At 40.7% G+C, this 16,484-nt stretch overlaps 1 protein-coding gene across 8 annotated transcripts in view; it reads right to left on the bottom strand.

Annotated features, from left to right (window-relative positions):
• ythdc2 (YTH domain containing 2) overlaps nt 1-16,484 on the bottom strand; it is a 90,488-nt gene that overhangs the window by 20,612 nt on the left and 53,392 nt on the right. For 7 of the 8 annotated variants that reach the window (XM_055633191.1, XM_055633192.1, XM_055633186.1 and 4 more), the window contains 3 exons: nt 14,760-14,869; nt 9,626-9,924; nt 6,138-6,300 (listed from right to left, as the gene is read on the bottom strand). In XM_055633191.1, the coding sequence (XP_055489166.1) occupies nt 6,138-6,300; nt 9,626-9,924; nt 14,760-14,869 (572 nt within the window). The remainder of the gene's footprint in view (nt 1-6,137; nt 6,301-9,625; nt 9,925-14,759; nt 14,870-16,484) is intronic. The other variant, XM_055633190.1, reaches the window with a different exon arrangement.

Genomic DNA, 16,484 nt, shown 5'->3' on the forward strand with positions numbered 1-16,484 from the left:
GCAAAAGGGTAACAAGGGATAAAATTGGTCCATTGGAGAGACAGAGTGGACAGCTATCTGCAGAGCCAAAAGAGATGTGGGAGATATTGAACAATTTTCTTTTCTTCGGTATTCACCAAGGAGAAGGATATTGAATTATGTGAGGTAACGGGAACTAGTAGAGTAGCTATGGATACTATGAGTTTCAAAGTAAAAGAAGTACTGACACTTTTGAAAAATATAAAAGAGGATAAGTCTCCAGGTCCTGACAGGATATTCCCTAGGACATTGAGGGAAGTTAGTGTAGAAATAGCCGGGGCTATGACAGAAATATTTCAAACGTCATTAGAAACGGGAATAGTCCCTGAGGATTGGAGTACCGCGCATGTTGTTCAATTGTTTAAAAAGGGTTCTAAGAGTAAACCTAGCAATTATAGGCCTGTTAGTTTGACTTCAGTGGTGGGCAAATTAATGGAAAAGATACTTAGAGATAATATATATAAGCATCTGGTTAAACAGGGTCTGATTAGGAACAGTCAACATGGATTTATGCCTGGAAGGTCATGTTTGACTAATCTTCTTGAATTTTTTGAAGAGGTTACTAGGGAAATTGATGAGGGTAAAGCAGTGGATGTTGTCTATATGGACTTTAGTAAGGCCTTTGACAAGGTTCCTCATGGAAGGTTGGTTAAGAAGGTTCAACTGTTGGGTATAAATGCAGGAGTAGCAAGATGGATTCAACAGTGGCTGAATGGGAGAAGCCAGAGGGTAATGGTGGATGGTTGTTTGTCGGGTTGGAGGCAGGTGACTAGTGAGGTGCCTCAGGGATCGGTGTTGGGTCCTTTGTTGTTTGTCATGTACATCAATGATCTGGATGAAGGTGTGGTAAATTGGATTAGTAAGTATGCAGATGATACCAAGATAGGGGGTGTTGTGGATAATGAAGAGGATTTCCAAAGTCTACAGTGATTTAGGCCATTTGGAAGAATGGGCTGAAAGATGGCAGATGGAGTTTAATGCTGATAAATGTGAGGTGCTACACCTTGGCAGGACAAATCAAAATAGAGCGTACATGGTAAATGGTAGGGAATTGAAGAATACAGTTGAACAGAGGGATCTGGGAATAACCGTGCATAGTTCCTTGAAGGTGGAATATCATATAGATAGGGTGGTAAAGAAAGCTTTTGGTATGCTAGGCTTTATAAATCAGAGCATTGAGTATAGAAGGTGGGATGTAATGTTAAAATTGTACAAGGCATTGGTGAGACCGAATCTGGAGTATGGTGTACAACTTTGGTCGCCCAATTATAGGAAGGATGTCAACAAAATAGAGAGAGTACAGAGGAGATTTACTAGAATGTTGCCTGGGTTTAAACAACTAAGTTACAGAGATAGGTTGAATAAGTTAGGTCTTTATACTCTGGAGCGCAGAAGGTTAAGGGGGGACTTGATAGAGGTCTTTAAAATGATGAGAGGGATAGACAGAGTTGATGTGGATCAGCTTTTCCCTTTGAGAATAGGGAAGATTCAAACAAGAGGACATGACTTCAGAATTAAGGGACAGAAGTTTAGGGGTAACTCAGAGAGTGGTAGCAGTGTGGAATGAGCTTCCAGTGGAAGTGGTGGAGGCAGGTTCGTTGGTATCATTTAAAAATAAATTGGATAGGCATATGGATGAGAAGGGATGGAGGGTTATGGTATGAGTGCAGGCAGGTGGGACTAAGGGAAAAAAGTTGTTCGGCACGGACTTGTAGGGCCGAGTTGGCCTGTTTCCGTGCTGTAATTGTTATATGGTTATATTTGCCTAATATTATAAAATACTATCGCCACAATAAGTACAATATTACTCTTTAATGATATGGCAACGTATATAAAGCAATGATGGATCCTGTCTTCTTGCATCATTGCCCAAATAAACTGAGAAGACTGAAAACTAATTGTCTTTGGAAATCACAGATATGAATATTGATTCTTGGATTCAATTTCAATGCTCTTAAAGTTAGGAATTGGATTTAGTTAGAAATTATGTGTTTTTTGGAAAAATATAGACGTCTAATTTTGAATATTTTTTTTGTTTGAGCCAGGGCCTGGAACTGAATGGTCTCGGGCACTGGAGAGCAGGTTATTAGCAAGGCCAATGCAGATCGGGAACAGGATTATTAGCGGATCATTATCTTTGTTTGTTGTGAACAGGACATAATTGGGCAATTAACCACATTGTGCAGGAAAGAACTGCAGATGTTGGTTTAAATCAAAGGTAGACACAAAATGCAGGAGCATTTCTAGAGAAGGAATAGGTTGAGACCCTTATTTAGACTGATGTCAGGGGAATGGGCGGGACAGAGATGGAATGGAGTCGGAGACAGTACCTCTTCATTGGGTGGTGCAGTTTGCAAGATGCACAGAATAAGCTTCCCTGCCATGTCTCAATGCCAACACCTCAAAAGGTTGGTAGACACTGACATCCTGATGCAACTATTCCCATCTGGAACTGGTAGCTATTATTTATCACTGGTGGCGAAACTATCACAGCTTCAATTTCCTTGCCCTTGGATTATTCATGTTATACATTTGCAACTTTATTCTTTGAGATATCTGCAAGATTTCACTGTTAGGCATCTACAACAATATGAATAAAGCAATAATAGCAAACAAGCTATGTAGACGAGACCTTCAGAATGATCAGACAGCTAAATATGTTTTTTTATAACAGCTGCATAAGTATATCTGGTTAGCCAAGATCTACTGCTATTATTTGCAAATTACTTTGGACATATCTAATTCTGTTTTTTTTGCACTAATATCTTGTTTTGCACCTTTATTTATTTTCACTGTCTTGTAGAATTTATGCTATATTTAAGAGGGAGTTAGATGTGGCCCTTGTGGCTAAAGGGATCAGGGGGTATGGAGATACTGAGTTGGATGATCAGCCATGATCATATTGAATGGCGGTGCAGGCTCGAAGGGCCGAATGGCCTACTCCTGCACCTATTTTCTATGTTCAGTATTTTTGTTTGAATCTACATGCCTGTGATGCTGCTGCAACAAAGTTGTCACTGTACCTGTATCTCACTGTACTTGTGCATATGATAACACACTTAACGTGATTTGAAACATACTAATCACCTTGTCAATCATGAATGTTCTCTCTATCAACCCGCAGTTGCAGGGGGCTGCCAACATTGGTTGAGAGTTGAGAGTGAGAAATTCCGAGGGAACCTAGCGACTGAGGGGGGGGAAGGGATGGGAGGGGGGTGTCCCCCCCCTCCTACGGTAGGGAGCTTTTGCATTTTTCAGCTTGAAATTGTGCAATCTGGTGCTTACTGTAGCAAGTCTTTTAACTTACACTTGGATGCAATAGACAATAGGTGCAGGAGTAGGCCATTCGGCCCTTCAAGCCAGCACCACCGTTCAATGTGAACATGATTGATCATCCACAATTCGTATCCCATTCCTGCCATCTCCCCATATCCCCTGACTCGGCTATCTTCAAGAGCCTTATCTAGCTCTCTCTTGAACGTATCCAAACCGGCCTCCAACCGCTCTGAGGCAGAGAATTCCACAAACTCACAACTCACTGTGTGAAAATGTGTTTCCTCATCTCCGTTCTAAATGGCTTACCCCTTATTCTTAATCTGTGGCCCCTCATCTCCTTCTAAATCCCAGAGTACACAAACCCAGCCGCTCCATTCTCTCGGCATTTGACAGTCCTGCCATCCCGGGAATTAACCTTGTGAACCTACGCTGCACTCCCTCAATAGCAAGAATGTCCTTCCTCAAATTTGGAGACCAAAATTGCACACAATACTCCAGGTGTGGTCTCACTAGGGCTATGTACAACTGCAGAAGGACCTCTTTGCTCTTATGCTCAACTCCTCTTGTAATGAAGGGCAACATGCCATTCGCTTTCTTCACTGCCTGCTGTACCTGCCTGCTTACTTTCATTGACCGATTAATGAGGACCCCCAGATCCTGTTGCCTCCCCTTTTCCCAACTTCTCACAATTTAGATAATAAACTTCCTTCCTGTTTTTGCTACCAAAGTGGATAACTTCACATTTATCCACATTAAATTGCATCTGCCATGCATCTGCCCAATCACCCAACCTGTCCAAGTCACCCTGCATTCTCGTAGCATCCTCCTCACAGTTCACACTGCCACCCACCTTTGTGTCATCTGCAAATGTGCTAATGTTACGTAATCCCTTCATCTAAATCATTAATAGATAATAATCATGCATTGATAATGTAACAATTATGCTTTAAATTGGGTTAGGTATGAATAAGGTTAGGCTAAATTACATTCCTAATTGCATTCCACAGTAGAGCCAGGCTCTAATCAACAGGTGCAGCACATGAATGACCTTAGTATATTCATGTATGGAAATCAGATTATAATTCATGTCGTTATGCATATATAGAGAAAAAACATAGAAACAAGGCAACAATAGTCAGACTTCCATCACTGTTCTGCACAAATAAATTAATCAACCTTACCCTTTGACTATAGAAACAAGACAAAAATAATGTCACATATTCAACCAAGTATATGGTTCAATGAAATTAAGATATATATGTAAAATTGTTTTACCACCGATCCCCATTGAAGCTAAATGTTTTAAAGTTCCATCATTAATATGTGACCAACTTAGTACAAGGTTTACTAATCTGTGAAATTTGGTCTGAATGGACTCTGGGTTCTCACTGAGTATATGATAAAAGTCTATAAAGGGATGGCAATTGTGAATTGGTTAAGAAACAGTGTGATAGGTACAGGTTTAGAGGAATGTGTGCCAAATGCAGGCAGGTGGAACTAGTGTAGATGGGACATGTTGGCCAGTGTGGGCTAGTTGGGCTGAAGGACCTGTTTCCGCTATAAAACTATTTGACATACAAGACGCTGGAGTCAATTGTAAAAGATGAAAGGCCGCACATTTGGATAGCAGAGACAGGATCGGTCCAAGTCAGCATGGATTTACGAAGGGGAAATCATGCTTGACTAATCCTCTGGATTTTTTGAAGATGTAACTAGGAAAATGGACTGGGGTTGTTTCAGTGTTGGCCCGCTGCACCCACCTGACGGAATGCTATGATGGCAGTAATATATTGATATATTGCAGAGAAGAAGGTGCCGGAGATAGCAAAGATGGATCTGGGATATTCCAGCAAGACCTTGCACCGCGTGCCACACAAGAAGGTGACCCTATTTTTCCAGCAAGATATGTTTCTTGGACTAACCTGGTAATCGCCTGGCCTGAGTCTATAGAATGTAGAATAGTACAGCACAAGACAGGCTCTTCAGCCCACAATGTCTACGCCAAACATGATGCCAAAGCCTTCACATATCTACCAACAGATAACCCATATCCCTCCATCCTCTGCATAACCATATATTCATCCAAATGTTTTTAAGGCTCCTTGGATTCAAGAAGAGTGGCAACAACAATAAATGAAGAGATAGCCCCTTAAATTATGGAGCCCCTTAAATAAGTGGTAAGTTAGTCCAATAACAAGAACTGTGAAGCAATCTACATGTGGTTTGCCTTATACCTCTAAACACCACAATTACCAGCATTTATATTTCTTGACAAAGGTTTGTTTCAAAAATACTTCAGAGGCTGTGATACACGTCTGAATGTCCCAAGGATTCAAACTATATAAATCAATCATTTAATACTCTGATAGTGCCACAGGCCATACTAAACTTGCAACTTCTCAAATAGAGCAAAATTCATTTGTTTTCATGATGGTTAATTGCAGCAACAAATAATGATTTTTCTTTCATTATCGATTCATATACATCAAAGATAAATGAAACAATTTATTTTACTGTATATCTCATATGCCATGTTTAGAATTATTTCAGCTGTCATTAAAAAAATGGTCACATCTTAAGTCTTGAAGTTTGACTGAGTAATTACTGAATATTTCAATGGAATTTCAATTTAAGGCTATATAAAGAAATCAAAGGGAGCGTTATGCAATGGGATAAAACCTGAGGCCATGTTGATTTTTAAAAAATCACTAATTTGGAAGAACAAATTTATAAGAAATTATTAAATTGTAAAGGAAGTAGAAAACGTTTAAATTGGGTTTGTAGGAGACATGTCAAATCGAAGGATTATGCAATGGAAAGGTACATTTCTAAAACATACTTACCTTGCCTGAAGGTGGTGGAGATGGACTGGCACAGGGACTGGGATAGTTACTGCTGTCTGTCGATTTAACTGATGACTGATCTGATCGGTCATCAGAACTTCTCTTTGGATGAAGAAAGCCCCTCTCCTTATATCTTTGCTGCTGCTGTGGCTTCAACTGAACCCTATAACAATTAAATTTCTGATTTATATCTTTTGTTTTAATTAAATAAATCAATATCAAGTTTTTAAATGTTTAAACCATACTTTAATAGGTATAGAGCAATGACAGTGTAATGGGAATTAGGACAGCTGTTTCTGACATCCAATACAGCTGGACTGCTCCAGTGATCACATTTTGTTTGACAAAATCCTAATTCCATCATCTCTGAAAATTTAATCGATTCCTTTTTGTATTAAGGGATAACTGTCCAGTATATTGGGAGGTCATGTTGCAATTGTTTTAGACGTTGGTGAGACCGCATATAGAGTATTGTGTTCAGTTCTGGGCACCATGTTATAGGAACGATGTTGTCATGCTGGAAAGGGTACAGAGAAGATTTCCATAGATGTTGCCATGACAAAAGAGTCTGAGCTAAAGGGAGAGGTTGAGTAGGCTGGGTCTCTATTCCCTGGAGTGCAGGAGGATGAGGGGTGATCTTATAGAGGTGTATACATTCATAAGAGGAATAGATTGGGTAGATGCACAGAGTTGCTTGCCCAGAGTAGGTGAATCTAGGACCAGAGGACATAAGTTCAAGGTTAAGGGGAAAAAATTTAGCAGGAATCTGAGGGGTAACTTTTTCACACAAAGGATGGTGGGCGTATGGAACAAGCTGCCAGAGGAGTTAGTTGAGGCTGGAACTATCCCGACATTTAAGAGGCAGTTAGACATGTACATTGATAGGCCAAGTTTGGAAGGAATTAGACCAAACACAGGCAGGTGGGACTAGAGTAGCTGGGACATGTTGGCCGATGTGGGCAAGTTGGGCCGAAGGGCCTGTTTCCACACTGTATCACTCTATAACTCTATATTACCACCAATTGACATTGACACAGCAACATAGTGAATTGTGTTTTATTAATATAAATATAAAGAACAATACATACAATACACTACACCTTTAGAAATTGGAGAATTAATATGTTGTACATTCATTTTTGATGAAGAAATTGCACGATAATGGCCTGAATCCTCAGGAATTGTGGTTTATATCAACAATTTGGATGATAATGTATGGCATGAATAGTAAGTTTGCAGATGACACTATAGTGGGTAGTATCGTAGATAGCAAAGATGGTTATCAAAAATTCCAGTAGGATCTTGATCAGTCGGACATGTGGGCTGAGGAATGGTTAATGGAGTTTCATGCAGATAAGTACGAGGTTGCATTTTGGGAAGTTAAACCAAGGCAGGACCATCGCAGTGAATAGCAAGGCCCTGGGAAAAATTGTTGAACAGAAGGCTCTAGGGGTACAGGTACATAGTTCCCTGAAAGTGGCATCACGGGTAGATAGGGTCAAGAAGGCTTTTGGTACATTGGTTTTCGTCAATCAGGGAATTGAGTACAGAAGTAGGGATGTTATGTAACAGTTGTACAAGACATTGGTGAGACTGCATTTGGTGCATTGTGTTCGTTTTTCGTCACTCACGTCGCAGCGGCCTCTGCAGTCCGTCTGTCTTTTTGTTATTTTTTGTCCCGTTTGAATGTAGTTTTTATTTATTTTTTTGTGTATGTGTGTGTGTATGTGTGTGTGTGTGTGTGTGTGGGGGGGGGGGAAAACTTTTAAAATCTAGCCCCTGCACGGAGAGCCCGATTGGGTCTCCATTGTCGTTGGGGCCTAGCACCGTGGAGCGGTCTCCAGCAGGAACGACCTAGGGCTCCAGTCGCGGAGCCTGCGGACCTACTCACCATCATGGAGCTGGCCGACTCCGGAGCGGGTGGAGCTGTGGTGGCGCGCTGCTGCGACCCGACCCCGGAGATTCGGAGGCTTACCGCAGGTCTGGTAGACAGTAACACCGGGAGCCCGCGGGTCCCTGCTGGGAGACCGCTTTTCGGGGCTTCCGCAACGGCGACTTCTCCCGCCCGAGTCGCGGGGTCGAGGAGTACCTGGAGTGGGGCCTGACATTGCCTGGCGCGGCTTCAACGGCTGCGGGACTTTGCTAGTGCCCGCCGGGGGCTCCAACAACAAGACCCGGAGCGCGGCCTTGCATCGCCCGGCGCGGCGTTCATGGCCGCGGGACAATTACCATCGCCCGCCGGGGGCTTTGACTCTGACATCGGGAGGGGAATGGGGAGTGCAGGGGAGAGGTAAGTGTTTTTTGCCTTCCATCACAGCGAGGAGGAGATGTGCTGTGATGGATGTTTGTGCAAATTGTGTTGTGTCTTGGATCTTTTTTTCTTGTGTGTATGACTGTAGAAACAACATTTCATTTGAGCCTCTATGAGGTTCAAGTGACAAATAAATTGTATTGTGTAAAGAATGCAGAGATTTACGATGATGTTGGTAGGATTAGCGGGCCAGAGCTAAAGGGAGAGGTTGGGCAGGCTAGGACTTTATTCCTTGGAGTGCAGGAAGATGAGGGGTGATCTTATAGAGGTGTATAAGATCATGATAGAAATAGATAGAGTAAATGCACAGTCCTTTACCCAGAGTTGGGGAATATAAAATCAAGAGCCATTGTTTTAAGGTGAGAGGGAAAAGATTTAATAGGAACCCGAATAGGGTATATGAATTGCCAGAGGAGGTAGATAAGGCAGGTATTATAACAAATTTTACATACATTTGGTCAAGTACATGGATAGGAAAGGTTTAGAGGGATATGGGCTAAACACAGGCAGGTGGGACTCGTGTATATAGAGCATCTTGGTCGGCATGTGTAAGTTGTGTCAAAGGTCCTGTTTCCATGCTGTAAGAATATTTTTTGACAGAGGTCTTGAAAAGGGTATCAAGCAAAAATGGGAGGGCAAAAGGTTGGAGTCAGATCAACTATGATCATGTTCAATGGCAAAGCAGGTTGTTGGGGCCTTCTCTTAGTTCTTACTTTGTGTTGGCCTTTGGTTTTGCCACTTATTACACTGTTTTGTTTCAAAGCTGATTAAAAATGCAGGAAAATACAGTTTTCATTGATGTCATCAGTTCATAAAGTGATGAAATTTACCATGTATATTTACAATCTTACCAATCGTAAAAGATGTATTTGAAAATTGACAGAATGCTTGTGAAGAATAATGTACAAATCATCTAATTACTATTTTAAAAGGTTCAACATCCTGCATACAATAGGTGAATTACTTTCATTCTGACAACTGTTGCACTATTTAGTTTATTAGATGGGTTTAGGTGCATATCTGATTAGTGAATATTTACTCATTTATTAAGGTGAATCAGTTGGCTGCAGACAAAATGTGAACAGTGTGCAGTTTTGATTCAGTACATTTAAGATTTGATATATTTTTAAAAATCTATTGTTGCTTATTTTATTGTACAGTATTGTTGACATACTACCTTTCTCTAAATTCCACACTGGAAGAATCGTCAGAAAACTCTGCTTCTGCTGAGCTCTTCCTACTGTTTGACCTCCAAGACGAGGAGACTGGAAGCTCTTCTGAAGACATTGGCCTTGGTCTTTGTCCAATCCCTGATGGTTGTTGTAGTCCCGCTGCTTGCTCTTCACTGCTAAGGACTCCAATGATTGCCCTGATAGTTGCTTCATCTACCTGAGTCCAAGGTTTTGATGGAGCTCGCATTCGCCTCAGGAACAGACTATGCCATTTCTGTCGTAACTGCAGGATAAGACTAGCTGCCTACAAGCAAAATTAAATGTAACACCCATTAGGAAAGAAAGAAAAACAGTAAAAGTTAATGCATTTTTATTTTGCTAGCTATTTATTTAGTCCACAAATCATCTCAAAGGACTGTACAACTAAAGGATTACTTATGAAATTTTAGAAATGTATTGTTTTTGTGGTAAATTGACCATCACTGGCAAAGCCATTTATTATCCTCGATAGTGTACCAGAACGGTGCCTCTAAATGAGTGAGACTCTACCATTAAGAATGGGATAAACACAAAAAACTGGAGTAACTCAGTGGGACAGGCAGCATCTCTGGAGAGAAGGAATGGGTGACGTTTTGGGTTGAGACCCTTCTTCAAACTAGTTAGGGAAAAGGGAAACAAAAGATATAGACAAACCTGGAGAGATGGAATGGGTGACGTTTCAGGTCGAGACCCTTCTTCAGACTAGTCAGCTGGAGAGAAGGAATGGTTGACAATGGAATAATTCCTTCCTACACATTAAGAATGGGATCTGGGGCAGAGTTTGAGGGGATTCACATAATAATAAAATTATGTGCAACACAGATTTATTGTAGTTATTTACAATTAGTCTTTAAAAGCTTTCATCAATTAGCTTTATGTTTTTGTACATGTTAATTTAAAAAGTGCATAATTACTAGTTCACTATAATCGATTGGGTTTAAAATGAAATTTCAATGAAAGTGTACTGTAATAGCATTCCTGTGCCAAGAATCTCTCATTGTCTCTTTATCTTGTTAACCTCTGAAAAATGGTATGAGGATGATACTTAGATGACAAGTATATATATATATGTCATAATATTTGCAGTCACCAACACTGGTTCACAATATTGTCTTGTCTGAAACCTATCCATTATGTCTTGGCTCAGACTGAAATATTACAGATTACTTCAAAATAATACTTTTTTGCATAATTAATATGGTATTGCCCAGCCTCGTGTAGCAATTCCCTTCTAAATGGACAGCCAGACATCACATTATAAACCACTCCCACCATTTACTCCATCTATACTATATGTTGTTTAAAGAAAGCAGCCAACACAATCATGGACCACTCACACTCTTCCTTCTCCTGTCAGAATGAAGGTACAAAAGCTCAAAAGCACCAACCACCACTCAAGAACAGCCTCTTTCCCGTGAATGGACCACTCATATGGCAGGTTCGTTTTTATCATTTAAAAATAAATTGGATAGTTATATGGATGGGAAGGGAATGGAGGGTTATGGTCTGAGCGCAGGTATATGGGACTAGGGGAGATTATGTGTTCGGCACGGACTAGAAGGGTCGAGATGGCCTGTTTCCGTGCTGTAATTGTTATATGGTTATATGGTTTATGCTAAGGCTGTATTTCCAGCTCCTCAACCTACCTTGTTGTGACCCTTGCATTTTTATTTTATCGGCATGTTCTCTGTAGCTGTAACACTATATTCTGTTCTCCGTTTCCTTTTTGCACTATGATATGATTACACTCATGCGTGGAATGATCAACCTGGATAGCAATAAAGTTTTGCACAGTATCGCGGGACACTTGACGATAATAAACCACTACCAATAAAAGAAAATCTATTCGGCTGTTGAGAGCAGCAGGAAAACCCGAAATAAATGATCATTTGAGTTTCTCCCCTATCCCTCTCCTTATGGTTCCTTCCTAATATATAGTGTAATTCCATTTCAATTTTAATCTTATCACATTTCATGGAGATTTAGCACTTAGGAATGTGTGCACATTTTATGTAGTTGGATGTAAAATAATGAAGGCGTTGGTTTGCCTTTGCTTTATCTCACTGAATCAAAATCACAAATTGGATTTTAGGTTTAGTACCATGCTTGATTAATGCTGATGTCAAGACATGCATCTGAAGAACTTTAAAAAAAAAAGTCTTATTTAAATTACATACATAAATTGCATTGTCTTCCTATTCACTATTAGCTCTGATGGTACAGTTTTATTTGTCAGATGTTTCTAAGACGAGTTTTTATTCATTTGAAATGATCACATCCTTTGGCATTGGCGTTGGTTTATTTTTGTCACATCCACCGAGAAACAGTGAAAAACGTAGGTTTGTGTGCTATTTAGTCAAATCATACTATACACGAATACAATCAAGCCATACGCAAGTACTACAGCTAGCGCAAAGAGAAAAATACCATGGTGCTGAATTTAGCGTTATACAGCGTTATACCATTACAATTACAGAAAAGGCACAATGGTTCAATCTCAGTGCAAAAGCAGCAAGAATCAAATCCATGGTCCATGATCTCTCTACCATAAGCCCTTTGAAATGTATGTATACATAGTCACACCAATATACTGCACAGTGTGCTTCTACTGCCACAAATTGTAAACAGTTGAGACAGCAGCACCAATCCATGTTTACATTTTGCTAACCAGAAAAGATCTATTTACGCCTACTCTCTGTTTCCTGTTAATCAGCCCGTCTTCTACACCATGAACATCTATCTTCCTCCAATAACCTGGATATTCTGATGCTGCACCTTATCAAAAGTAATCTTATTAGAAATATTACCCCTGAGCAAAGTCATCACGGTTTTGTGAAAATAAATCAGGTTTGAGTGTTCTTTAAAGATGGATGTAGGATAAATAGTACAGGTATCAGAGGTTGTGGGGAGAAGGCAGGAGAATGGCGTTAGGAGGGAGAGATAGATCAGCAATGACCCAATGGTGGTGTAGCCTTGATGGCCTAATTCTACTCCTATCACTTAGGTTTTTCTGATAAACATGTCAGGCCATGAAGATATTTGATAAGGTGCAGCATCAGAATATCCAGGTTATTGGAGGAAGACAGACACTAGCAGCTGTTGTGGCAAGTTGACTTTCCTCAGTGATGCTAGGAAGTAAAGTCGTTGTTGTGCCTTCTTTACCAGGGAGTTTGTGTTAGTTGACTACCTGACACCATTTCCAGGCACCATCATGTTTGGGACACAGCAATGTAATGTAAATTAAAGTAGCCATGTTTAGTATTTTGTTGCATATCCTTTGCATGCAATGACTGCTTGAAGTCTGCAATTCATGGACATCAGCAGTTGCTGGGTGTCTTCTCTGGTGATGCTCCACCAGGCCTGTGTTGCAGCCATCTTTAGCTTATGTTTGTTTTGGGGGCTAGTCCCCTTCAGTTTTCTCTTCAGCATATAAAAGGTATGCTCAATTGGGTTCAGATCGGGTGATTGACTTGGCCATTCAAGAATTTACCATTTTTTAGCTTGAAAAACTCCTTTGTTGCATCAGCATTATGTTTGGGATCAGATCGGGCTGATTGACTGAACTGCTGGCCATTTTGAAGAATTTTTGAACATGAGCTGATAGCTTTGAAAAACTCGTTTGTTGCATTAGCAGTATGTTTGGGATCATTCTCTTGCTGTAGAATGAACTGCTGGCCAATGAGTTTTGAGGCATTTGTTTGAACTTGAGCTGATAGGATGTGTCTATACACTTCAGAATTCATTATGCTACTACGATCAGCAGTTGTATCATCAATTAAGATAAGTGAGCCAGTACCTTCAGCAGCCATACATGCCCTGGTCATAACACCCCCACCACGTTTCACAGATGAGGTGGTATGCTTTGGATCTTGAGCAGTTCCTTCTCTCCTCCATATTTTCCACTTGCCATCACTCTGATATAAGTTAATTTTCGTCTCATCTGTCCAGAAGACCTTTTTCTAAAACTGTGGTTGCTCTTTCAAGTATTTCTTGGCAAACTGTTATCCGGCCATCCTATTTTTGCGGCTAACCAGTGGTTTGCATCTTACAATGTAGCCTCTGTAGATCTGTTCATGAAGTCTTCTGCGGACAGTGATCATTGACAAATCCACACCTGACTTCTGAAGAGTGTTTCTGATCTGTCGGACAGATGTTTGGGGGGTTTACTTTATTATGGAGAGAATTCTTATCATCAGCTGTGGAGGTGTTCCTTGGCCTGCCAGTCGCTTTGCGATTAGTAAGCTCACAAGTACTCTCTTTCTTCTTAACGATGTTCCAAACAGTTGATTTTGGTAAGCCTAAGGTTTGGCTGATGTCGCTAATAATTTTATTCTTGTTTCTCAGTCTCATAATAGCTTCTTTGGCACAACTTTGGTCCCCATGTTGATAAACAGCAATAAAAGTTTCCAAAGGTGACGGAAAGACTGGAGGAAAGACTAGGTGCTGAGAGCTCTCTTATACCTGCATTAAGGAGGCAATTAAACACACCTGAGCAATTACAAACACCTGTGAAGCCATGTGTCCCAAACATTATGGTGCCCTGAAATGAGGGGAGTATGTATAAACACAGCTGTAATTTCTACATGGTGAAACCAAAATGTATAAAAATACCTTTTAGTAAAATCTGACAACGTGCTCTTTAACCACTTGTGATTTTTCTATTACAAATCCCAAATTGTGGAGTACAGAGAAATAAATAAATGATGGGTCTATCCCAAACATTATGGAGGGCACTGTATCTCAGTAGCCACTTCTTTTAAGGCTATAAAACGAAGTCCAAAAAGGCCCTGAGACGTATCAGTCTTCAGCTCCAACAAGTTGCTCAGTATCATTGACTTTTAATCTGCAAGCTTGACCTCTCCGACACCCGGTTGGTTTTTTACAGTAAAATTAACTGACGTCTTAGCATTTTAGTTTCTAAAATTCTGAGCACATTGGGTTTTTATATTGCACATTTAGTTATATAAAAAGTTAAATCAGATTAATATCTTGAAAGGCGATGTTACTCTGGTAGTACATGCTCCAACATCAAGTTGGCATGTTTGCATGCCAATCAAACAACAGGTAAAATCAACAAAAAGATATTCAGAAATTACTTACTTCTGGATCTATTCTAAAGTTCAGCCACTCCTCCAGCTTCAAAGTTGCCATCTTGGAAGTGGATTTGTCCTCCATTTCACTGTCACTGCTGTCATTGGCAATGCCATCTACTGCATATGAAATTGGTAGAAAAGTTTTGATTGGGCTTTTGTAAAAAATTGCTGTGTGAATTAAGCTTACACAATTCAAATTTAAGATGAAGAGATGTCAGTCAAATGGCAATTTTGATTCAGTGAACGCACCATGGTGCGTTCATGCTATGAGCACAAATCTAAAATGACAATTACTTGGATTTTCAGAAGGCCGACTAGGATTATCGGAAGGTATTTGATATAGTGCCGCACGTGAGGTTGCTGAACAAGATGAAAGCCCATGGTATTGGAGGGAAGATACTATCGTAGAGCTGATCGTGGACTTTAGGAGGGCACATCATCCGAGAACATACACACCATTGAGGATAAATGGGGATCCTGTGGATAGGGTGAGCTGTTTTAAATATCTGGGAGTCCACATCTCTGAGGATATGACATGGACATCACACGCCGCAGCACTCGTAAGTAAGGGAAGGCAGCGCCTTTACCACCTGAAGCAATTGAGGAAATTCAGAGTGTCTCCGAGGATCCTCCAGTCCTTCTACGCAGCGGCTGTGGAAAACATCTTGTCCGGTAATATTACCATCTGGTTTGGGAATTGCTCTGCCCAGGACAAGAAGGCTCTGCAGAGAGTAGTGCGTTCGGCCGAACACACTATGGGAACTTCACTCGCCCCCCTGCAGGAACTATATCAGGAGGTGCAACTCCAGAGCCAATAAAATCATGGGAGACCCCTTCCACCCCTGCAACGGACTGTTCCAGCTGCTACGGTCAGGCAAACGCCTCCGTTGCCATACTGTGAGAACGGAGAGGTTGAGAAGGAGTTTCTTCCCAGAGGCCATTCGGACTGTAAATCTCACCAGGGACTAACTTTACTGAACGTTTTTCCTTCCAATATTTAATATGTAAAAGAATATGTGTGTTTATGAGTGTGTTTATGGTTTGTTTGTCTTTTTGCACAAAGTCCGTGAGCATTGCCACTTTTCATTTCACTGCACATCTCGTATGTGTACGTGACAAATAAACTTGACTTGACTTGACTAGCATGGTTTGTAGGTTTGCTGAATGGCAGAAGGTAACGAGTGGGAATAAAGGGGGCATTTTCTGGTTGGCTGCTGGTGACTAGTGGTGTTCTGTTGGGGTCAGTGTTGGGTCTGTTACTTTTCATGTTGTATATTAATAATTTGGATGACGGAATTGATAACTTTGTGGCCAAGTTTGCAGATTATATGAAGATAGGTGGAGGAGCGAGTAATGTAGAGGAAGCAGGGAGTCCACAGAAGGACTTGGACAGGTTAGGAGAATGGGCAAAGTAGTGGCAGAGTATACAGCATAGCAAAGTGTGTGGCCATGCACTCTGGTAATAGGAATAAAGGCATATTTTCAAAATTGAGAGAGGATCAAGAAATCAAAGGTGCAGGATTCCCAAAAGGTTAATTTGTAAGTTGAATTGGTAGTGAGGAAGGCAAATGCAATGTTAGCATTCATTTCGAGAGGACTAGAATATAAATGCAGGAATGTCATGCTGCGGATTTATAAGGCCTAATAAGATTTAATATTTGAGTAACGTCCCATATCTGAGGAGGGATATGTGGGTGTTATAGATAAGGTTTACGAGAATGATCCCAGGGAT

The sequence above is a fragment of the Leucoraja erinacea genome, chromosome 3, assembly GCF_028641065.1.
Source record: "Leucoraja erinacea ecotype New England chromosome 3, Leri_hhj_1, whole genome shotgun sequence".
Lineage (NCBI taxonomy): Eukaryota > Metazoa > Chordata > Chondrichthyes > Rajiformes > Rajidae > Leucoraja > Leucoraja erinaceus.